At 43.0% G+C, this 25,418-nt stretch overlaps 1 protein-coding gene across 5 annotated transcripts in view; it reads right to left on the bottom strand.

Moving 5' to 3' along the window:
- Positions 1–25,418, bottom strand: part of LOC115194114 (VPS10 domain-containing receptor SorCS2) — a 342,482-nt gene that overhangs the window by 168,237 nt on the left and 148,827 nt on the right. For all 5 annotated transcript variants that reach the window (XM_029753498.1, XM_029753499.1, XM_029753501.1 and 2 more), the window contains exon 3: positions 11,551–11,650. In XM_029753498.1, the coding sequence (XP_029609358.1) occupies positions 11,551–11,650 (100 nt within the window). The remainder of the gene's footprint in view (positions 1–11,550; positions 11,651–25,418) is intronic.

Genomic DNA, 25,418 nt, shown 5'->3' with positions numbered 1-25,418 from the left:
CCGGTATAGTAGGATTCAATCTTAATCCTGTATTGACTCTTTGCTTGTTTGATGGTTCGCCTGAGGGCATAGCGGGATTTATTTTCAGCATCCGGATTAGTGTCCCGCTCCTTGAAGCTGCAGCTATAGCCTTTAGCTCGATGCGGATGTTGCCTGTAATCCATGGCTTCTGGTTGGGAAATGTACGTACGGTCACTGTGGGGACGACTGTGCTAGCAAAACAGTCCTGTAGCGTAGCATCTGCGTCATCTGACCACTTCCGTATTGAGCGAGTCACTGGTACTTCCTGCTTTAGTTTTTGAATGTAAGCAGGAATCAGGAGGATAGAATTATGGTCAGGTTTGCCAAATGGAGGGCGGGGGAGAGCTTTGTATGCATCTCTGTGTGTGGAGTAAAGGTGGTCCGGAGTTTTTTCCCTCTCGTTGCACATGCTAGTAAAAATTTGGTAAAACTGATTTAAGTTTGCCTGCATTAAAGTCCCCGGCCACTAGGAGCGCCACTTCTGGATAAGCATTTTCTTGTTTGCTTATGGCCTTATAGAGTTGGCTGTGTGCGGTCTTAGTGGCAGCATCGGTCTGTGGTGGTAAATAGACGGCTACGAGTAATATAGATGACAACTCTCTTGGTAGATAGTGTGGTCTACAGCTTATCATAAGGTGCTCTACCGCAGGCGAGCAATACCTCCAGACTTCTTTAATATTAGACATCGTGCACCAGCTGTTATTGACAAAAAGACACACACCCACACCCCTTGTATTACCAGACGTAACTTCTCTGTTCTGCCAGTGCATGGAAAATCCCGCCAGCTCTATATTATCGGTGTAGTCGTTCAGCCACGACTCATGAAACATAAGATATTACAGTTTTTAATGTCCGCTTGGTAGGATAATCATAGGTCATCAATTTTATTTTCCAATGAATGCATGTTAACAAGTAGAACGGATGGCAATGGGAGTTTACTTGCTCGCCTACGGACTCTCAGAAGGGAACCCGATCTGCGCCCTCTTTTCCTCTGTCTTTTCTTCACGCAAATGACGGGGATTTTTGCCTGTTCCCGGGAAAGCAGTACAGTATATCCTTCTCGTTGGACTCGTTAAAGGAAAAAGCTTCTTCCAGTTTGTGGTGAGTAATTGCTGTTCTGATGTCAATAAATGATTTTTGGTCATAAGAGATGGTAGCAGAAACATTATTAACAAAATAAGTAAAAGAATAAGTTACGCCAAAAAAACATAACAAAATAGCACAGTTGGTCAGGAGCATGTAAAATGTCAGCCATCCTCTTCGGCGCTAGCTTATGCTGCAATATTCTATGTGCCGGGGGGCTAGGGTCAGTCTGTCCTATCTGGTTTAATTCTCCCTTCTTATCTGGTGTCCTATCTGATCTTAGGTATGCTCCCTCGAATTCACCTCTGTCTCCCCTCCTGGAGGACCTGAGCCCTAGGACCATGTCCACCTGATTGTCTCTCTACCTACCTCTCTCTACCTACCTCTCTCTACCTACCTCTCTCTACCTACCTCTCTCTACCTACCTCTCTCTACCTACCTCTCTCTACCTACCTCTCTCTACCTACCTCTCTCTACCTACCTCTCTCTACCTCTCTCTACCTCTGAATGCTCAGCTATTAAAAGCCAACTGACATTTACTCCTGAGATGCTTACCTGTAGAACCTTCTATAACCACTGTGATTATTATTTGACCCTGCTGGTCATCTATGAACGTTTGAACATCTTGAATAATGATCTGGCCTTAACGGCCATGTAATCTTATAATTGCCACAATTCACAGCCAGAAGAGGACTGGCCACCCCTCAGAGCCTGGTTCCTCTTTAGGTTTCTTCCTAATCCCTGCCTTTCTAGGGAGTTTTTCCTAGCCACTGTGCTTCTACATCTGCATTGCTTGCTCTTAGGGGTTTTAGGCTGGGTATCTGTATAAGCACTTTGTGACAACTGCTGATGTAAAAAGGGCTTTATAAAATGCATTCGATTGATTGATCGATAGCTACCATATTGTACATTTCTCTGCTACAACGATTGAGGCTATGTTTGAAGTGTATAGCTCTCTTACAAAGTAGGGCTTCCCTTCAAAGTGAATGTATAGTGTAGTAGTTATGGATTATACATTTCAACAAGGGTTTTGGCAGTGGAAATGAAGGAAATATCAAGTAAGCTAGCTACTCCCCACAAGCACTGGCTAAACACTTTTCTCTCAGTGAATTTTCTCTATCTGCCTAGAAGGTCAACTTCCACTAGAATGCAGCTCCTATGAATGCTATTGAAAAGATTCCTCCCATAATTTCCTTCGTAATTGCCTGCGCGGCTCCTCTACCCTGAGATAACGCTGGAGAATTTCTTTTTTGAGAAGAATTAACACATTTTCAAAAATGATCTTGCTTCCATTAAAGTTTTCTATCGAGAGTGGAGGAGTTATCAAGGAGAGAGTCAGACAGTGATTTGTCCAGGGATAATTATCCTGCTATTTGAATGTCCATCATAGATAAGTATATGGTACTGTATGTCCAAATGAAAGGAGAGAAATAGCAAACTGTTCCCTCTCTCTCTCTTACAAGGCCTGTCTCTGTTTCTCTGTCTCTGACTACTTTTGTCTCTCCCTTCTCCATATCACTCTCTCGCAGGCACACACTCTACCCTCTCCCTGTCTATCTCTCCTCTCTCTTCCTATCTCACCACCACGCACACGTCACTCCTTGTGTGAATAAAAATCTCTCTGTACAACAAGGTTATCTTTGGGCAGTAGAACTCTCTCTTCTTCTCTGTCTGATCTGTAAGTCATTCACACATAGCTGGGCCAGTCACAAGTTCACCACGCCATCTAACAGATGCTCCTGTCCTGGATCAATGACCTTTCATCTAGCCGGTCCCCATGTTAACAAACTCTGTTTAACTCCACAGAATTGACGGGCAATGTAAATTTCAACCTAGCCTGAGGGGAACCCAAATCCGACGTGGACTCAAATATTATCTGTTTTATTTCAAATACTTTGCTGTGCTTGACTAGCATGCCTGACGAAATTAGGCTGGGAGGATGGCCCCAAAAGTGCAAAATCCCACCCATCTGGCACTTAAGGCAGGCTCAAGCAAACGCTCAAAGTATTTGAAGGATTGTAAATACAATTTGAACCCAGGTCTGATTCAAATACAGATCTATCAGCTATAGATTATGTTACATATAAAAGTCAATATAAATGCTATTTGTGTTGAAGAGGCTATTCAGAGGCTATTTGTGTTGAAGTGTATCAAGGGACCAGTCCTTGAGGTACTAGAAAGAAGGGTTTACGAGATCTGTCTGTACCCTTCACCTTTTCCTCTAATTGCCTCTGGATTTATTATTGATTACATGGAACCCCTTCCACCTTTTCCCCATGTAATCCCGTCATAGGGTTTTACCAAGCGCTTTCTCTTTGTGTGTCTCATGTGATTAGGATTATTGATCTCGGGGAGAGACGACGCGTTTAGGGTGACCACATTTAAAATACCAAAATGTGGGACAACAGTGTGATTTTCCAGGACATTCGTGGGACAGTGTAGCCGACATGAAAAACATTTTTGGGCAGGGAATGTAAAACAGTTAGGAAGGGAGACTTTTAAAATGGGATTGAGTGAAGTTGCAGCAAATATGTTGAATGAGCATGGAGAGCCTCACAAGTTTGATGAAATTACCTTATCTTTCAGTCTAATATGGCTATCAACTTACGCATGTACTGTAGTGCTTCGTCAGAAGCATGCTTTTTGTAAGTAGTTAGTCCTAACTGTCCTCTCCAGGTTTAGCTAGAATGTTGACCCTAAGCATTTGAGAAATGTGATTGGTCATTGGCCCACTTCTCGTCTTGTGCAGAATATCAAATCTCACATCCTAGTCTCATGAACTAGGCGTAACAAAGTAAACGTACATCCGGTACACTCAAATTAGTATGATATGTTACGATTGCTATGGTTACATAAGACATATGGTTACTTAAGGTAAAACGAAAGTAATCGCTGTGTCTCCAGCTTGCCTAGCTACTCACTGGACACTATGATCACTCGGCTACACATGCCTGTCCGTAATGTCAATATGCCTTGTTTATTGCTGTTTTGGTTAGTGATTATTGTCTTATTTTACTGTAGAGCCTCCAGCCCTGCTCAATATGCCTTAGCTAGCCCTTTTGTTCCACCCTCCACACATACAGTGACCTCACCTGGCTTAAATGGTGCCTCTAGAGACAACACTTCTCTCATCGTTACTCAATGCCTAGGTTTACCTCCACTGTATTCACATCCAACCATACCCTTGTTTGTACATTATGCCTTGAATCTATTCTTCCGTGCCCAGAAATCTGCTCCTTTTACTCTCTGTTCTGAACGCACTAGACGACCAGTTCTTATAGCCTTTAGCCGTACCCTTATCCTACTCCTCCTCTGTTCCTCTGGTGATGTAGAGGTTAACCCAGGCTCTGCAGCCCATAGCTCCACTCCCATTCCCCAGGCGCTCTCCTTTGTTGACTTCTGTAACCATAAAAACCATGGTTTCATGCATGTTAACATTAGTAGCCCCTCCCTACGTTTGTTTTATTCACTGCTTTAGCACACTCCGCCAACCCAGATGTCCTAGCCGTGTCTGAATCCTGGCTTAGGAAGACCACCAAAAATCCTGAAATTTCCATCCCTAACTATAACATTTTCCGACAAGATAGAACTGCCAAAGGGGGCGGAGTTGCAATCTACTGTAGAGATAGCCTGCAGAGTTCTGTCATACTATCCAGGTCTGTGCCCAAACAATTCGAGCTTCTACTTTTAAAAATCCACCTTTCCAGAAACAATTCTCTCACCGTTGCCGCTTGTTATAGACCCCCTTCAGCCCCCAGCTGTGCCCTGGACACCATATGTGAATTGATTGCCCCCCATCTATCTTCAGAGTTCGTACTGTTAGGTGACCTAAACTGGGACATGCTTAACACCCCGGCTGTCCTACAATCTAAGCTAGATGTTCTCAATCTCACACAAATGATCAAGGAAGCTACCAGGTACAACCCTAAATCCGTAACCATTGGCACCCTCTTAGATATTATCCAGACCAACTTGCCCTCTAATTACACCTCTACTGTCTTCAACCAGGATCTCAGCCATCATTGATTCATTTCCTGCATGCGTAATGGGTCCACGGTCAAACGACCACCCCTCATCACTGTCAAACACTCCCTAAAACAATTCAGTGAGCAGGCCTTTCTTATCGACCTTGCCCGGGTATCCTGGAAGGATATTGACCTCATCCCCTCAGTAGACGATGCCTGGTTGCTCTTTAAAAGTGCTTTCCTCACCGTCTTAAATAAGAATGCCCCATTCAAAAAATGTAGAACTAAGAACAGATATAGCCCTTGGTTCACCCCAGACTTGACTGCCCTTGACCAGCACAAAAACATCCTGTGGCGTTCTGCATTAGCATTGAATAGCCCCCGCGATATGCAACTTTTCACGGAAGTCAGGAACCAATATACTCAGTCAGTTAGGAAAGCTAAGGCTAGCTTTTTCAAACAGAAATTTGCATCCTGTAGCATTAATTCCAAAAGGTTTTGGGACACTATAAAGTCCATGGAGAATAAGAGCTCCTCCTCCCAGCTGCCCACTACACTGAGGATTGGAAACATTGTCACCACTGATAAATCTATGATAATCGATCATTTCAATAAGCATTTCTCTATGGCTGGCCATGCTTTCCACCTGGCTACCCCTACCCCGACCAACATCTCAGTACCCCCTGCAGCAACTTGGCCAAGCCCCCCTCCCCCCCCAGCTTCTTCTTCACCCAAATCCAGACAGCTGATGTTCTGAAAGAGCTGCAAAATCTGGATCCCTACAAATCAGCTGGGGTAGACAATCTGGACCCTCTCTTTCTAAAATGATCCAAATTGTTGCAACCCCTATTACACCTATCTTTCACATCGTCTGAGATCCCCAAAGATTGGAAAGCTGCCGCGGTCATCCCCATCTTCAAAGTTGGAGACACTCTAGACCCAAACTGTTATAGACCTATATCCATCCTGATCCACCTCTATGCAGACGACACCATTCTGTATACATCTGGCCCTTCTTTGGACACTGTGTTAACAAACCTCCAAACAAGCTTCAATGCCATACAACACTCCTTCCGAGGCCTCCAACTGCTTTTAAATGCACGGTAAAACTAAGTGCATGCTTTTCAACCGATTGCTGCTTTCACCCTCCCACCCCGACTAGCACCACTACTCTGGACGGCTCTGACTTAGAATATGTGGACAACTACAAATACCTAGGTGTCTGGTTAGACTGTAAACTCTCCTTCCAGACTCACATTAAGCATCTCCAATCCAAAATTAAATCCAGAATCGGCTTCCTATTTCGCAACAAAGCCTCCTTCACTCATGCTGCCAAACATAACCTCGTAAAACTGACTATCCTACCGATCCCTGACTTCGGAGATGTAATTTACAAAATAGCCTCCAACACTCAACTCAACAAACTGGATGTAGTCTATCACAGTGCCATCCGTTTTGTCACCAAAGCCCCATATACTATCCACCACTGCGACCTGTATGCTCTCGTTGGCTGGCCCTCACTACATATTTGTCGCCAAACCCACTGGCTCCAGGTAATTTATAAGTCTATGCTAGGTAAAGCCCCGCCTTACCTCAGCTCACTGGTCACCATAGCAACACCCACCCATAGCACGCGCTCCAGCAGGTATATTTCACTGGTCATCCCCAAAGCCAACACTTCCTTTGGCCGCTTTTCCCTCCAGTTCTCTGCTGCCAATGACTGGAACGAATTGCAAAAATCACTGAAGCTGGAGTCTTATATCTCCCTCTTTAACTTTAAGCATCAGCTGTCAGAACAGCTTACTGATCACTGTACCTGTACACAGCCAATCTGTAAATAGCACACCCAACTACCTCATCACAATATTGTTATTTATCCTCTTGCTCATTTGCACCCCAGTATCACGACTTGCACATCATTATCTGCACATCTATCACTCCAGTGTTAATGCTAAATTGTAATTATTTTGCCTCTATGGCCTATTTATTGCCTTACCTCCCTACTCTTCTACATTTGCACAAACTGTACATAGATTTTTCTATTGTGTTATTGTCTGTACTTTTGTTTGTGTAACTCTGTGCTGTTATATTTGTAGCCCTGCTTTGCTTTATCTTGGCCAGGTTGCAGTTGTAAAAGAGAACTTGTTCTCAACTGGGTATGTTTTATTTCACCAAATAAAGGTGAAATAAAACATTTTAAAATAAAAACCTTGCAAAAGTATTCACACACCTTGGATTTCTTCACATTTTATTGTATTTCAAAGTGGGATTAAAATTGATTTAATTGTCATTTTTTGACAACAATTTACACAAAATACTCTGTAATGTCAAAGTGGAAGAACAATTCTAATATTTTATAAAGATTAATAGAAATGGAATAACTCAAATATAGTTGTTAAATTAGTATTCAGCTGTGACCACAGTGATTTATGTGATTTGTTAAGCCACATTTGACTCTTGAACTAATTTAGGCTTGCCTAAACCAAGGGGTTGAAAACTTTTGCAACGACTATACGGTATTTTTGTTATACATTTTTATATCCAGTATACAGTGCATTCAGTAAGTATTCAGACCCCTTGACTTTTTCCACATGTTACATTACAGCCTAATTCTAAAATGGATTAAATACATTTGTATCCTCATCAGTCCACACACAATACCTCATAATGACAAAGCGAAAACAGGTGGTTGGAATAAAAAACAGAAATGCCTTATTTGCATAAGTATTAAAACCCTTTGCTATGAAGACTCAAAATTGCGCTACAACTTGATTGGAGTCCACCTGTGGTATATTCAATTACTTTGTTCATGTTTTGGAAAGACACACACCTGTCTTTATAAGTTCCCACAGTTGACAGTGCACGTCAGAGCAAAAAACAAGCCATGAGGTCAAAGGAATTGTCCGTAGAGCTCCGAAACATGATTGTGTTGGAAGGGTACCAAAAAAATTCTGCAGCATTGAAGGTCCCCAAAAACACAATGGCCTCCATCATTCTTAAATGGAATAAGTTTGGAAGTACCAAAACTCTTCCTAGAGCTGGCTGCCTGGTCAAACTGAGCAATTGCGGGAGAAGGGCCTTGGTCAGGGAAGTGACGAAGAACACAATGGTCACTCTGACAGAACTCCAGAGTTCCTTTGTGGAGATGGGAGAACCTTCCAAAAGGACAACCGTCTCTGCAGCACTCCACCAATCAGGCCAGACGGAGAAAAAAAACAGATCAAAGTACAGAGAAACGGAGCAGAGCACAAAGAGATCCTTGATGAAAACCTGCTCCAGAGCTCAGACTGGGGCGAAGGTTCACCTTCCAACAGGACACCGACCCTAAGCACACAGTCAAGACAACGCAGGAGTGGCTTTGGGACAAGTCTCTGAATGTCCTTGAGTTGTCCAGCCAGAGCCCGAACTTGAACCCGATCGAACATCTCTGGAGAGAGATGAAAATATTTGTTCAGCAACGCTCCCCATCCAACCTGACAGAGCTTGAGAGGATCTGCAGAGAATAATTGGAGAAACTCCCCAAATACAGGTGTGCCAAGCTTGTAGCATCATACCCAAGAAGACTCGAGGCTATAATTGCGGCCAAAGGTGCTTCGATAAAGTACTGAGTAAAGCGTCTCAATACTTATGTAAATGTGATATTTCAATTTTTTTATTTGGAAAAATGTATAAAAACCTGTTTTTGCTTTGTCATTATGGGGTATTGTGTGTAGATTCATGAAGGACAAAAACAATTCCATCCCTTTTAGAAGGATGTAACGTAACCAAATGTGGAAAAAGTCAAGGGGTCAGAATACTTTCCGAATGGACTGTATACAGTGCCGTGAAAAAGTATTTGCTCCCCTTCTGATTTTGTCTATTTTTGCATATTTTTGATACTGAATGTTATCAGAACTTCAACCAAAACCTAATATTAGATAAAGGGAAGCTGAGTTTACAAAGTAATTGCCCCCTTACACTCAATAACTGGTTGTGCCACCTTTAGCTGCAATGACTGCAACCAAATGCTTCCTGAAGTTTTTGATCAGTCTCTCACATCGCTGTGGAGGAGTTTTGACCCACTCTTGCATGCAGAACTGCTTTAACTCAGCAACATTTGTGGGTTTTCAAGCATGAACTGCTCGTTTCAAGTCCTGCCACAACATTTCAATTGGGATTAACTTTGTTTATGAAGTAAATGAAATAAGTATGTACTTGTTGAATTATTTGTTCATTCAGGTTGCCTTTATGTAATATTCAGTTTTGTTTGAAGATTTGGTAAGATTTAGTACCACCTTCACCAATTAAATTGATTTTAATCCCACTTGGTAACACAAGAAAACGTGAAAGAAATCTAAGGGGTCTGAATACTTTTGCAAGGCACTGTATGTACACACACACACACACAGAGCAGTGGTTGGGCTCCCACTGATAGGAATTCCCTCCTGCTAGCCCTGGGGTATGTTTAAATACCAAGCTGATCCACAGTTCTTATTACTAGACTTCCGACTGTCAGAACGCAGACACTCACAGTTCACAGTCAGGACCCCTGAGACACCAATCTCCCCCTGTCGGCTCACTCGCTCTTAGATTCTCTCTCAGACTCTCCCTTTCAGTCTCTCGCCCTCTTTCCTTCGCTGTCAGTCTCTCTCTCTCTTAGATTCTCTCTCCCTCTTTCACTCGCCATCAGTCTCTCACTTAGATTCTCTCTCCCTCCCTACCTGTTGGTGAGGGGACTCTTCTCTAGGTTCATCTCTCTGTAGGTGAAGGCTTTATGGTGGAATGTGTGGGCATTGCTTCCTTTTGTGGTTGTAGAATTGAACAGCTCTTTTCTGGATGTTGATAACTAGTGGGTATAGTCATAATTCTGCTCTACATGCATCGTTTGGGGTTTAGTGTTGCACACAAAGTATCATTTTAACAGAATTCTGCATGCAGAGTCTCAATTGGGTGTTTGTCACATTTTGTAAATTCATGGTTGGTGAATGGACTCCAAACCCCACAACCATAGAGGGCAATGGTTTCTATAACTGATTGAAGTATTTTTAACCATATCCTAATTGGAATGTCGAGTTCTATGTTCCTTTTGATGGTGTAGAAGGCCCTTCTTGCCTTGCCTCTTAGATCATTCACAGCCTTGTGGACGTTACCTGTGGTGTTGATGTTTAGGCCGAGGTATGTATAGCTCTTTGTGTGCTCTAAGGCAACGGTGTCTATTCCCAGGCTATTACCGCTACAGTACCAGTGTCTCGTCTCCAACCATCGTGAAAATGTGTGTGTGTGTGTGTGACCCTGGAGGGTGAGTCAGAGAGTCCCAGGTGAATTTGGGAATTGGTGGAATGGAGAGGATGGATGAGTTACTTTGTCTAATCTCCTCAATCTCTTATTGATTAGAGCACTGAGCCCAGGGGATAACATCAGTTGAATGGACAAGCTGCCACGGGAGACGGAAGGGGAAAATAAAGAGCAGGTCCAAAGTGCCCTCACTTTCTCCTAAACTTTGTGTTTCATGAAATCTACAACTCTGTCTAAAATTAGGGATGCGAACATTTTAACATTAAATTGTTTAAACGAAGTTGGGATCGTTAACGTTAAGAAAAATCCCTAACAGAAAAAAAATAGCATTATATCCTAACTAGATGGTAGGCTATAAAGGCCTGGGGAAAGTTGTGTAATATAAATAAAACCAGACAGGAAGAGACAATCTTTAGGCTACTTTGATGAACTTGTGAGGCATGCAAGACAAGACATTGCAAGATACAGATTACCAAGACATTCTTTCTGCCTGCCCCCTCTACCTTCTTCCTCACGCTGGCTCGCCTGCTCTTACTCTTTGCTAATGATGCGTGTGTTCAGTCTTCAGTCTGTCCTCAGTCTGTTGTGTGTAGAATGTCCTAGCCTATTCTTTGATGATAAGCCCAGCTTTACTGAAGTTGCGAGACATTGCAAGCTGAGAAATTGCAAGTTTCAGCATTCCATTGCGAAATACACCTTTTGATTGCCGATAGATAGGGCTAGTGCACAGTTCTGACTCTGTCTGCCTGGTGGCAGCCCTGCCTATACGGTGCCCCTCCCCTCTCTCTCCGTTCCTCTGTGGCTCGCTATGAAAGATGCAAGTGTTTGTGTTCACGGAAGTACGGCAACTAATCAGTCTCCTCCATTCCAAAAATACTGAATCGTAGGAGTCATTTCCTAGCGGAATCGATTCTTGACACTCAAAAATGGGAATCGACACCTGGAGTCGACGTGCAAGGAGTCGAGGAATTCACAAGGAATTGTATACAATTTTCTTATCTTTTTAACGGAAAACCAATAAAAAAAAATCCCTATCTAAAACCATGTCACCAAGCTTTCCTAAAGCAGCTGAGTGTTGTCTCTCGACAATAACTGTCTTCAAGGTCAGTGGACTAAGAGGAAGTTGCCAATAACTAATTGCAGCTATAATGTCATTGCAGGTGAGTGGCGGGGAGAATATAGACAAAGCAAGCTGAAGACTTCTTACCTTTTTCTTGTTGATTGGGCAGATATAGAAGTTAGAAACCACGATAGTTGTCCCAGGCATCAGGTTGAGCTTGCTGTAGGTGGTGCCATAGTCACTAGACCTGAGGAGAAACAGAGAGAGAGAGAGAGAGAGAGAGAGGTCAATATCGTGGGTCTGATTGAATTACAGGTTTTACAAAATCTTTGCATCAACATAAACGGAGTCAAAATGCAATCTTAATTTCTCACACATAAGAAGCAGTCATTATTTTTTTTACACTACAGCACTCTTGAGCCATTTTTTTTTATTAGCATTCTCCACTGACGAATAACCGTGGGCTAGGGGCGAAGCAGCGAAACACACTGGCAAATCACCAAAATCTGGCAGTTTCATGAGCAGGTGATGGTTAGGTGACAGCTATGGAGCAAGGACCCTGAGATTCTGAGATTGATGGTCAGCTCCTTGAGGATATTTCTCCAGCCTAGCCAAATCAAACACCTAGCAATGGCGCCGCTAGTGCCGGGAAAGTAATTATTTGTGACATTTTCTGTTGAATGGTGCAGTTTTGCTCGCCAAGGGTGAAAAGGTATGGCAGTCTGTGGGAAATTGACAGGCGTATTTTATTCAGAGTCAATTGCATTCATTTTGCGAGACTGCATATTCTACATGTTTGGTGTGAATCAAACCAAAGTATAAATGAGACTCAGATATAACTGTAAACACAGGCCAACCAACAGGTATAGTGGACACAGAGGAACTCTATATTAAAATATATTCAATTGGCATGATTTCTATTCCAGTATTGCACTATTGCCAGTAAGGATACCCCTGAAGTGGTACGTTTTTATAACGAGATAGTCAGTCCAACCTCCTGAACCAGATTGGAATGGAAGTGCTGCTGTGCTGAATGAGAGAGGTAAGTGGAGAGAGAGCATAGAGCATTCAGTGTTGAAGAGAGGAAAGGAAAGAGGGGATGGGAGAGGGGGCTGGCAGGGGAGGCCTTGATGAAGGGGAGTGATCAGAGATCAAGTCCACCCGGCCCCACTCTGCACCAGACAAGTGGATTTACTTTACAGCGTTACCGTCTTACACTCAGCAGGGCAGCAACCACAATGGTGGGCACACACACAAACACATGGGTATAACAAGAGGAAATACACACAGTCGCACCCACAGGTTAGCGTTTCTTGTTCATGTTCTGAAGGTAGCTCTGCAGAGTGGCCAGTAGCTGGAACAGCCACAAAGTCATAAAATATGATTTTAAACTTAACCCTAACCTTAACCCTGAACTTAAACGCATCGCTAAACCTAATGCCTAACCCTAACCTTAAATTAAGACCAAAAAGCACATTTTGATTTTCATTCATTTTTACAATATAGCCCATTTTGATTTTGCATCTGTACTATCTAAGGGGAAATCGCTCAGTTCTTGTCCTCCAGGAAAAGACTCATGACAATAAACGTCAACCTAGCACACACACCGGCAGACAGATATGCACACACACACAGACAGACACATAAACGTACACGCAAACATGTGCATGCCCACGTGTGGCCACGCAAACACACACACAGAGCCCCCCCCCCCCCACACACACACACACACACCAAGTCGTCACAATCCTTGATCCATTCGGCAAAGCTCTAGCTGAGTGCTCTGACAGAGCTGCACAAAATGGAGTGGCCTAGTAGGGGTTGAGCTATTTCTTCACGTCCCCGCGGTCAGCAAGTAGTGTTTTCATCTTCCCCGAGTGCACTGTGGGGGTTGTTTAACCTGGATAACTCAGAGACGACAGACAGATCCTGCTGATGGCTGAGTGTGTACGGAGCCAGAGCTTACAGCTCAACTCAAAGCTGTGTGCTGACTTTGCTGCTGTTACCGAGGCCTACAGGGAGAAGGAGGGGAGATGAAGTTCATAGGCTGTCAGACAGTACCTTTAAAACCTAAGCACACATACATTTTTATAGCTTTCTTTAAATGGTTAGTTCACTGCCACATTTTAGCAGACAGTCCTATCAAGAGCAACGTACAGTAGTGAGTGCATGCATTTTTTGCAATTTTCCCCAGTGGGAAACAAACCCACAAACCTAGCATTGCAAGCGCCATGCTCTACCAACTGAGCCACACGGAACCCTCAAAGCTTCTCAAATGTCTGAATGTCTCTCTTACACTGACTCTATGCATACTCACAAGATGATACACTGAGTGCATAGTTTTTTGCATATCCCAACTCTCCCTGAGACCAGGGTTTACCTTTATCAGAGGGACCCTTGAGCAATTAGGGATACGTGTCTTGCTCAAGGCCACATAAGCAGATTTCTCACCTTGTCAGCTTGAAGAATCGAACAAACAACCTTTCAGTAACTGGCCCAACACTCTAACCACTAGGCTACCTGCTGCCTGAAAATGTTAGTGGATTTAATCATTTAAAGGAGCCAAAAGCTAACTAGATTTAAAGGGACAGTAGCGGAAAACTCAACAAATTCTAATTGAGCAATGATTCCTCAACCAGTATAAACAGCCTCATTACCACCAAGTAAGAGAGAGCGCTTTTGTGATCATTTGGATTTAAATGCTTGAGAGACAAAAAAATGCTCGTTAAATCTCCCATGGGATTGAAGTCAAAGGGTCATCAATGAGACATTATGTAACTAATAAGGCTAATTTGGGGGATTGTGTTTGGAGCCCCGGTGTTCGGATGGCCAACGTGTAAAAGAGTAATGATGTTAAGTTAATAGGAGAGTTAATTTAGTACTTGCCATTCAGCTACCCAGATTAATAGACTGGATGGATGAGATGAGCTACATTAGATGAGTGAGAAATAATTACTTTGAAACAGTGCACTGGAGAGAGGGAATGTGAGATAGAGAGGAGGAGGAAGGGGAACAGGGAAAGAGTGTAATGGGAAGAAAGGAAGGAGTGTTACCGAACATCTTTTGTACAAAAATATTCTTCTCATTGTTCTTCTCACTCCTGCCAAAGCCACTTTCTAAAATGGAGAAATATTGAGTGATGCTTCTCTCTGAAGCATTTTATGTCATATTATTCCTTGCAGCATGCCATATTGAATAGATGAAATCCAAGGCTATACTACAACAATATTAATGAAAAAATTAAATAAAATACAACATAACCTGCAGGCTTTTTCACACTGACTATTCAGTGTTCAAGATTAGTTTAGAATTGCTGATTCCGCTCCAGTCATTACCACGATTCTGTTCTCCCCAATTAAGATGCCACCAACCTCCTTTGGTCAAAAGACCAATACATGGAAGAATTGGGCTGCCTGTGTAAACGCAGCCTAACTGCCATTCAAAATCTATCTGCACTGCACAGAGTTTCAATAGCAGAGAAATACTCTGAGGTTTATACATACATATTCATGTTGACATCAACTGATGAAAGTCACTGATGATGCCCCAGGGTACAATGCCATTTCCATTCCAAACAATCACTTGTGTATCAGAAAATGACGCATGGAGAGTCATAAAGAAAACAATGAAAGAGGAGATACAAACAGCGGAAGAAAAAATATAACTTTAAATTAGAATATATTGTGAGACAGGGAAAATACAGAAAGATTGTGTGTGTGTGTGTGTGTGGGGGGGGGGTCTCAGAGAGAGAGTGAGAGAGAGAAAGAGAGAGAGATGTGTGCGAGACAGTCAGAGACAGACACTCCGGGTAGAAATTGTGTTTTTGTCGATGCGCTTGAGAAAACAGAGCGCGAGCGAAAACACTTTAGGATGGTGTTAGGCGCTGATTCAGATTTAATGTCCTAATATGTCAAGGTCGCTCCCAGCGGCTCCCTTCCCCAGGAAGACAAATGGAGAGCATCGGGCAGACGCAGTGAGCAGACACCCGAGCTAAGAGAGGTGTAGGCAGAGAAGCAGTGATGGAAGAGGAGGGGAAACTTTCAGCAAGGCCAGAGAATGCATTAGAAGAGTATTGCTAAAGATACAATGGTTAGAATGGTTGGAGTCAGAAAAGGCAACTTCAGAAGGGGAATACAGTTTTCAGTGTACCAGAAAGCCTTTTCTGTGTACTAGACTAAATTGAAATGTACCCAAAACTGCCCATATTATAATATCATACCCGTAGCTACAGTAATATAAGAACAAGTATTTTTATCAAGTATGGTTGTGTCATACCCCTGGTCTCATACACACGGCTAGAATGTAGAATTTAGCCAATCCAGAATCCAAACTAGCCAGTTTATAATGATCTATATGGCTTTGATGCATTACTGTACTCAAGATCAAGAGAACCATGCTGATTGAGACATGTCAGAGATTGAAGTCAGGTTTCACACGTCTCGCTCTTTGTGCATCTGCACTCTCTGTCTGTAATATCTAATGCCCTTGGATGTCTAGGGGATGTCTGGAATGTGTGAGTAGAGGAGCCCAGCTCATGCTCTGACTGGGGTTCAAATGAACCCTAATGACAAAACAGAGATTAGATTTACACATGAAAGAGGCAGGGGATAGCTAGTCTCTCTCTCTCGACAGAAATTCTATCTCAAGACTTTGATTATGGCTTGAGAGATCAGGGGATAGCCTAGATTTGGAGAAGGTTGAATTTGAGTTGAGAGCATGACTCTAGCTCAGTATTGCAAACACACAGAGGCACAGACAGACGCTGTCAGTCTGAATCAGGTCCAGGCCACCAGACGGCCTCGTTGGACTGGCCATGCCGTTCGGTGATTGGGCCACACAGAGATCTCCCAGGGGACCCCTGTCTGGCTCATCGGGCCTGGGCGGGGGCCAACATCACAGACTGAGACCGAAGAGGATTGAGCCATATCTGGCGGTGGAAAATCTGCCAGGCCATTCTCTCATCCAAACTCATTTTTTTATTTTCTGTCATCCAAACTAAAACCCACAACAAATCTGTCATCCTAGCCCAACCCACAACAACACATAGCCACAAAAACTGCAGAATACTGAAAAACCTCTCAACTGAATCTTGGGTAAAAGAAGGTGAAAAATGCTTCCTCTTTTAAGACAGTATTAGTGCCTGGTATTATTGACTAATTAGTGTATTTTCAGAAGAAATGTACGTAATTTGTGCAAGACATGTTTGCTATTGTGTACGATATAAGGGATCTTAATGACCTCTATCACTCTCCTTTCATCTTTTAGCGACGAAGACTGAGAGGAGCTTTTCATATATAGATGGATCGTATAATTATATCGCTGCCATTAAAATACAACCAAGGGTTGGCATTACCGTTCAAGCTGATTTGCAGAGTCATCAGAACAACACACCAGAAATACTATCCGACAGATCACCCCCATCCAGAAGTATAGTCGTATATATCTTGACTCTGCAGAGGAGATGATGATTGGGCTAATTTGGGATATAGCTCTATTCTTTATGACACTGTCCTCATGCAGTCTATCAGCCAAAAAAGGCAGACTCCACACCCTGTGAGTGTGTTTATTATGACAACCTTTACTATTTTTATAAATATACAGTCCCTTGCGAAAGTATTCGGCCCCCTTGAACTTTTCGACCTTTTGCCACATTTCAGGCTTCAAACATAAAGATATAAAACTGTAATTTTTTGTGAAGAATCAACAACAAGTGGGACACAATTATGAAGTGGAACGAAATTTATTGGATATTTCAAACTTTTTAACAAATAAAAAACTGAAAAATTGGCCGTGCAAAATTATTCAGCCCCTTTACTTTCAGTGCAGCAAACTCTCTCCAGAAGTTCAGTGAGGATCTCTGAATGATCCAATGTTGACCTAAATGACTAATGATGATAAATAGAATCCACCTGTGTGTAATCAAGTCTCCGTATAAATGCACCTGCTCTGTGATAGTCTCAGAGGTCCGTTTAAAGCGCAGAGAGCATCATGAAGAACAAGGAACACACCAGGCAGGTCCGAGATACTGTTGTGGAGAAGTTTAAAGCCGGATTTGGATACAAAAAGATTTCCCAAGCTTTAAACATCCCAAGGAGCACTGTGCAAGCGATAATATTGAAATGGAAGGAGTATCAGACCACTGCAAATCTACGAAGACCCGGCCGTCCCTCTAAACTTTCAGCTCATACAAGGAGAAGACTGATCAGAGATGCAGCCAAGAGGCCCATGATCACTCTGGATGAACTGCAGAGATCTACAGCTGAGGTGGGATACTCTGTCCATAGGACAACAATCAGTCGTATACTGCACAAATCTGGCCTTTATGGAAGAGTGGCAAGAAGAAGGCCATTTCTTAAAGATATCCATAAAAAGTGTCGTTTAAAGTTTGCCACTAGCCACCTGGGAGACACACCAAACATGTGGAAGAAGGTGCTCTGGTCAGATGAAACCAAAATCGAACTTTTTGGCAACAATGCAAAACGTTATGTTTGGCGTAAAAGCAACACAGCTCATCACCCTGAACACCCTATCCCCACTGTCAAACATGGTGGTGGTAGCATCATGGTTTGGGCCTGCTTTTCTTCAGCAGGGGCAGGGAAGATGGTTAAAATTGATGGGAAGATGGATGGAGCCAAATACAGGACCATTCTGGAAGAAAACCTGATGGAGTCTGCAAAAGACCTGAGACTGGGACGGAGATTTGTCTTCCAACAAGACAATGATCCAAAACATAAAGCAAAATCTACAATGGAATGGTTCACAAATAAACATATCCAGGTGTTAGAATGGCCAAGTCAAAGTCCAGACCTGAATCCAATCGAGAATCTGTGGAAAGAACTGAAAACTGCTGTTCACAAACGCTCTCCATCCAACCTCACTGAGCTCGAGCTGTTTTGCAAGGAGGAATGGGCAAAAATTTCAGTCTCTCGATGTACAAAACTGATAGAGACATACCCCAAGCGACTTACAGCTGTAATCGCAGCAAAAGGTGGACCTACAAAGTATTAACTTAAGGGGGCTGAATAATTTTGCACGCCCAATTTTTCTGTTTTTTATTTGTTAAAAAAGTTTGAAACATCCAATAAATTTCGTTCCACTTCATGATTGTGTCCCACTTGTTGTTGATTCTTCACAAACAATTACAGTTGTATATCTTTATGTTTGAAGCCTGAAATGTGGCAAAAGGTCGAAAAGTTCAAGGGGGCCGAATACTTTCGCAAGGCACTGTACTATTTTATCAAATGTGAACTCCCTTGAGGTTAACCTACTTTGCAACCTATTTTGATCTTCACAATGTCACGCCCTGATCTGTTTCACCTGTCCTTGTGCTTGTCTCCATCCCACTCCAGGTGTCGACCCATCTTCCCCACTTATCCCCTGGGTATTTATACCTGTGTTTTCGGGCTGTCTGTGCCAGTTCGTCTTGTTTGTTCAAGTCAACGAGCGTTTTCTCAGCTCCTGTTTCCCCCACCCCCCAGTCTCTCTTTTCTCGTCTTCCTGGTTTTGACCCTTGCCTGTCCTGACTCTGAGCCCGCCTGCCTGACCACTCTGCCTGAGCCTGCCTGCCGTCCTGTACCTTTGCCCCTACTCTGGATTACCGACCTCTGCCTGACCTGACCCTGGGCCTGCCTGCCGTCCTGTACCTTGGCCCCACTACCCCTGCCTGCCTTGACCTGTCGTTTGCCTGCCCCTGTTGTTACAATAACAATGGTTACTTCTACACAGTCTGCACTTGGGTCATACCTGAAACCTGATACACAAGGTCCCCCTAGATTAGACTGTTTCTGTCTAGTCAAAGTTTTTGCCACTGTATGACAATGTGGCGGCCACTGAAATAAGACACCACTGGTCTTCATCCACCCATCTCCACTGTTAGTTATGGCTGCTATCCTATCACAAATGAACAGCTATCAAAGTCCTCTGTCTGACTGGCATCTGTTCCTGACTGACAATGTGCATCACTGCGTTTAGGTTTTACAAGACAGACAGGGCCTCGGCATCCATCCATCTGTTTATATTATGTGTCTTTCCCTCTTATTTTTTTAGTTTTTTTACAGAGGTACAATGGATACAGTTGATAAATTGAGGACAGGCTGAGGTGTACCCAGTAAAATGCTTTATGGTTTTGGGCAGCGACCTGATTGTGTCAACGCTGTATCGTCTGTTGCAACATGGGAGGATGGATCGAGACGGGGGCCACTTTCAAAAACCTGTCACATGTTGATGTGTACACTAAGGTCAACGTGTGAAGGACAGTGGGAAAGTAGAACCAAAGACAGGCAGAAACTGCTTCTCCCCGATCACACTTGTAGGCGATGTCATGGCGACATTGGCTAGCTAAGCTCATGCACAGAAACAGGTCATCCGGTCTAACTGTCGTCAAATCAGGCATGCAAATCAAAGGCAATCCTTCGATATAAAGTTGTTTTTGACAAAAATGTAAACGTGTCAGTTTGTCACTTTCACAAAGTTGGAGTAATAGCATGTTCAACTACTTAAGACATTGGCTCGAATCTAGGATGTGCCTTTAGATTTCGAGAAAATTAAAATTGACTTCCCAAACCCCAGTTTGGTCTGCTTCGCAAGCGTTCCCGTAAGTCTCGCGATGTTGCGCCTCTGGGTTTAGAAACTCTGTGGTAGAACAATCGTCTACAAAAAAGCCAGACAAAACAAATAAGCCAGACAAAACAAACAGCAATGTTCTTCTTTCAGGATATTTGTTTTGACTGAGATTTGTTTTGAAGATCACCGTGACCTTGTTATGACCCGTGAACACTGAATCTGTGAGGCTGTGAAAACCTGCGAAAGTCTATGAACTGCGATAACCTGAGGCCATTTACATGTACGTAAAATGTGTGAACCCATGTTGATAGCAGTTGGTCCCTGACTGTGTGAACTTTCCATGGCCCCGGGGTGACAGTACTGACGTGTAATGTCACCTGAATGACTCACACCTCATAAAATGGCACCCTGCTGGGATGCCTGGAGAGGAGTTATGGTGGTGACTTCAAAGCCGTGACATGCATGTACTTCAATAAAAAAATACTGAAAAAAGGCCATAACAGTAACAGTAGGAACCACTGAACTGAACAACACTAATGCAGTAACACCCACGCATCCCCACAGGTAGACCCAGAGTCCCATTTAGACTACTGATCTATATACAACTACGTTAATCAACACTGAAGTATCTGGACACCCAAGAAATGGGAGAACCAGCGTTTTCAACTGATCTCATGCCTTCATCAACGGGCATTGATTTGATGCCTCTCTGTCTTCCTAGCTCTCCCTTCCTCTCTTATCCTTCATTTCCTGAACGATGATAGAGAGGCGGTCTGACTTGGAGTTGTGCCATCTCGCTCGGCACAGCTTCATCAAACTATGACTCCAGACTCCCTGAGGAGTTGTTGGCCCCTGTGGGACCAGAGCCAGGGAGAGGGGACGACAGTGATGCACAGTGCAGTAGAAAGGCCAGGGAGGAGATGTGCTGTACTGTTGGGGCCATGAGTGGGGTTTCACATTAGATAGTGTCAGAACAGAAGAGCCAGAAGACCAGAGTAGAACAAAGTAGAGTTTGGGATGATGTCATTGGGAGAATACAGTAGCATTACTGGAAGCTAGAAAGATGTATACCCCCACACGTATGCAAATGGATACACATGAGAGGAGATAAAGAGTTCCATTTACCCCTCTTTAGAAATGACACAATATCATCTAAATATAACAACTATGACCCAAATATTTTAGCATTCGTAAATAATTTAACAATATCGAACTGTAGGAAGAGCAAAGATATGCTGTGCTTAGTCATTGTCAATCATGCAGCGAGTATGCCACCAACACAGCATGCCATCTGAACCATCCGGGCAGCTAGCCTACAGAGAGAGAGAGTCAGGCCATGTAAGTGCACTCAGGAGTGGTGGAGGGGCACTCAGAAGTGTGCTACAGAGCCACAAGAACACAGTAATGGGTGGATGAGGGCCACTGTCAAAACACACACTGCCTATGAGAGCTCCCTCAGGCCCTTGAAATGTGCCTCTGTCCCTTTTTCTGGACATGCAGTATTTATGTGACTCCACATATTGCCAAGAGGCTAACGTTACTCACTTGGAGCTACAAGCGAAGAATAGAAATGATGTCACCCATGTGACTCTCTCATTATTGTGGACAAAGGCACAGATGAGCAAAGTATTGGACAAATTGGTTATATCCAACATCTGAAATCGTCTCCAGAGGAGAGGCACCTTTCAGTACTGTACCATCAACCTTTTCAGTGGTCTCTCAGAGCAACAGGACAGGAGACATACAGTAGCCTGGTAGCATGAATCATTGTCAGTTTTGACAGCCATGTTTTGGAAGTTTCTGACATGGCTCCACAGTGACCCCTGAATCAGAGGCTGATACACAGGCCCCTATGGATGCCCTCAGGGGCCCACAGGGCTCTAACCAGACACTGTCTGACAAGTCCTTCTGTTGTCAGTCTGATATGGGATCCGAACTGTCATGTGGGCTCTGGTGGGTATGTGGCTACAGTGTGAACTCCAACATTTCCTCCTGCCGTGACCTTTTAACTATTGCTCTTTAGTTTGGCCAGAAGCTAAACTTGCTGAACTGTTTAGCCAAATCATTGGCTAAACAGTGCAAGTCTAGCATTAGAGTATATTCTTTATGCAATAACTTATTTTCTGAAACAAGTTACATTTGAAATGCAGTATAAAGTCAATACCTACTACAATACATTATGTTGATGGCATCGAGGTCATCAATTATGACCTATATGGGGCGGCAGGTAGCCTAGTCCTTAGAGCGTTCGGTCAGTAACTGAAAGGTTGCTGGATCAAATCCCCGAGCTGACAAGGTAAAAAGCTGTTGTTCTATCCCTTAAAACGTCTTAGGGTAAGCCCCCTTTTTTAAAAATGTTCTCCTAAAATGACATACCCAAATCTAACTGCCTGTAGCTCAGGCCCTAAAGCAAATATATGCATATTCTTGGTACCATTTGAAAGGAAACACTTTGAAGTTTGTGGAAATGTGAATTGAATGTAGGAGAATATAACACAATAGATCTGGTAGAAGAAAATACAAAGAAAAAAGCAACTGTTTTTTATCTACCACCATCTTTGAAATGCAACAGAAAGGTCCCAGTTCTAGCCATCACTCTGGTTGCAATTCCAATGGTGTCCACAAGATGGCAGCAGTGTATGTGCAAAGTGTATGTTCAGACGGATAACTTGAAGTATGAGCGAACTACATGACATTTAGTGTGAAGTCACCCAGGTACATTTGGGAAAAGGAGACATTTGCATTCATATTACATTTTTTTGCAAGAATATCGTCAAATCTGTATACTTGGACTTTGATTTAGCTTTTCCAGTATTAGTAGCCATATAAGTTCAACATTTGCAAAACAGCCAGTTTTCATAACTTCATAACTTTGAATATTCTTATAATTTTGGTCCAAAAGGAAAAGGCATGCTGTACCGACATTTGTTGTTTCTCTAAAATCTGCGATCGTGACACAAGGCGCTGCATGATTTACAACTGTCCCGTTGACGGGATGCCTATCCCTAAGGCGGCAGTTCCCCAGTAGGCTGTCATTGTAAATAAGAATTTGTTCTGGTTAAATAAAAAAATTATGTCTTCATCAAGTCAGAATAAGCAATGACTGTTATATAAAACATTGACAGCTTTGATTCCAATTCAATGGAATAGACTGTGAAAGCAGAGTTGAAATGAGAATTTTAAGTAATCTTATGATCTTCAGAAACTACAACCATAATGTTCTCTCTTTACCTCTAAATGCCTCCTTTTCAGGTTGAGTCGGCACTGCATGCAAATCTTTAAGAAACTACATTAAATAAACTACTTTTTTGCTTATGTTTCCATGTACCAAATAAAACTCTAATGTTCAATGTGTTTCCATCGCATTTTTAATTCTACCGATAGTTTTGTAACAAAATAGAAACTGTGCTATTTTGCATTACATAGCAAATATGCCTACTCTGGTCTTGGCACATGTCCTCTATGCAACATCTACAGATACAGTGTGGGTAGGCTCTGTGGGTAGGTTAGTCTACATGATGAGATTATCATGTATAAGAATTAAATATTTTTTGGGGTCAAACGGCAGTCAAGCAACGATCATCATGTCACCAGAATAAAAACATTTATACCGTGCACTTTCACCACCCTGTGAACTTCATAACTTATTTCATCTGTAGCCTAATAAACTGAATGGTTTCCCGCGTCGTAGTGGGAGGACCACACACACCATATCATCGCGTGACTCCAAGTTTACTTCGATATGATGGTAATTCTATCAATATTTGCAGATAAAGACATTTCCACTGCCATTTCTCGCATAATCAATTTTACAGACACAAAAAGATCCAACCATGTCGAACGAACAAACGGTCCATTGGTATTTCTAAAAGTGTTCCGAAACTTCCTGTTTCCATCACAGCTGTCGTTATTTTTTTATACATTATGGCTTTACTCGCATAAAAACTGTGGATGGAAACGTGGTTAGTAAGACACTTAATTGTTACCCAGAAATGATTTCATATTGATATAAAAACGGCTGCATTGGGCCTTTAAAGAGGAACATGGAAATTAATTGAAATAATGAATCAAATCTATTTAAAAAGGTATATGATACATGTGGATATAATTCTCCCACCAGTTGCAAATAACCAAATGTTGTATTTTCCACATGCACTCAAGAAAATGCACCTAGTTCTCCTAGTGCGCATAATTAAATGAATCGGAATCCAACATTGCATATTCAATTTACTAATAAAATTGTTTCTTAAAACATCACCAACAAGCTCAATTTGAACACAAGAATGTGGTAGAGTACTCGCTCACCCACCCTCTAACATATGCAGGAATAGAAAGAGAAACCATTTGCATACATCACAATTATCATTGTCAACTTTTAACGTAACCCACATTGCGATGAAAATACACCTCGCGTTAAGGCCCAGCTGGGTACTTTTCCAGTGACTTCAGTGAGACCTTCGCCTCCACTCTGAAGCTCTTTAAGCTGAAGAGAAGTCGAAGCAAAGCTACTGTGACTCCATGTTAGCTCGTTATCATCCCTGCCTGTTGGCTAAAGCTCGTTAGCTTTAGCATAAATTGATGCTGTGTAGCGGGGGCGGTGGAATTCGGGGCAGGGTGGCGGTGATGGCACTGCCGCCATGACAAGTATCGCTCGCCCACCTGACAGCCATGGGGGTCTCAGGTAATTTGGAATGAGAGGCGGAAGGAGAGGTGGTGGGAAAGAGGGAAGGAGGGAGGAATATAGAGAAGTGAGTGTACAGGTAGCTAAAACAGCGTCGAGAGGTGAGAAGAGTCACCCGTGAGTCATTCTACCTGCGTCAGCTTTTGATTAGCTTAGGTATCCCCATCCCCTCTGTGACACGGAATAAATTATGCCTCATGCTGAAGAGAAAAAGGCTGTTGAAGTTTACTTATTATCTCAATGATAGCTTTTCAGTATGAACCCTTCTGTGAAGTGCCATCATAACGTATAGGGGAAATTGAAAGAGTGTGAAGCTATCTTGATCTATCGAAGCAGTGACTGTCCACCTACACAGTAATCTATATGTGTGTGTGTGTGTGTGTGTGTGTGTGTGTGTGTGTGTGTGTGTGTGTGTGTGTGTGTGTGTGTGTGTGTGTGTGTGTGTGTGTGTGTGTGTGTGTGTGTGCGTATGTTTGTCCCTGCATGTGTGCGTATGGTATGTCTTCCATGCGAGTATGTGAGCATGTGTATGTGTTGATATCCCTCACGACCACTTCCTCATCTTAATGTGGTTAAGATGACGCCACCGCCACCAGCCTCCACCAATTGGATTCAGCTCACTGGAGGAGCTGACAGTGCTGTTAGTACCTCTCGCCATACACCCCCCCCCCCCCCCCCTGAGGAATCAGCCCAGATCTACACGGGAGGATCTTGTCAATGATCTCAAGGCAGCTGGGACCATAGTCACCAAGAAAACAATTGGTAACACACT

Source organism: Salmo trutta, chromosome 5 (assembly GCF_901001165.1).
Source record: "Salmo trutta chromosome 5, fSalTru1.1, whole genome shotgun sequence".
Classification (NCBI taxonomy): Eukaryota; Metazoa; Chordata; class Actinopteri; order Salmoniformes; family Salmonidae; genus Salmo; species Salmo trutta.
Note: the sequence above shows the minus strand (reverse complement) of the source record. Positions and strands in the feature narration are given on the sequence as shown.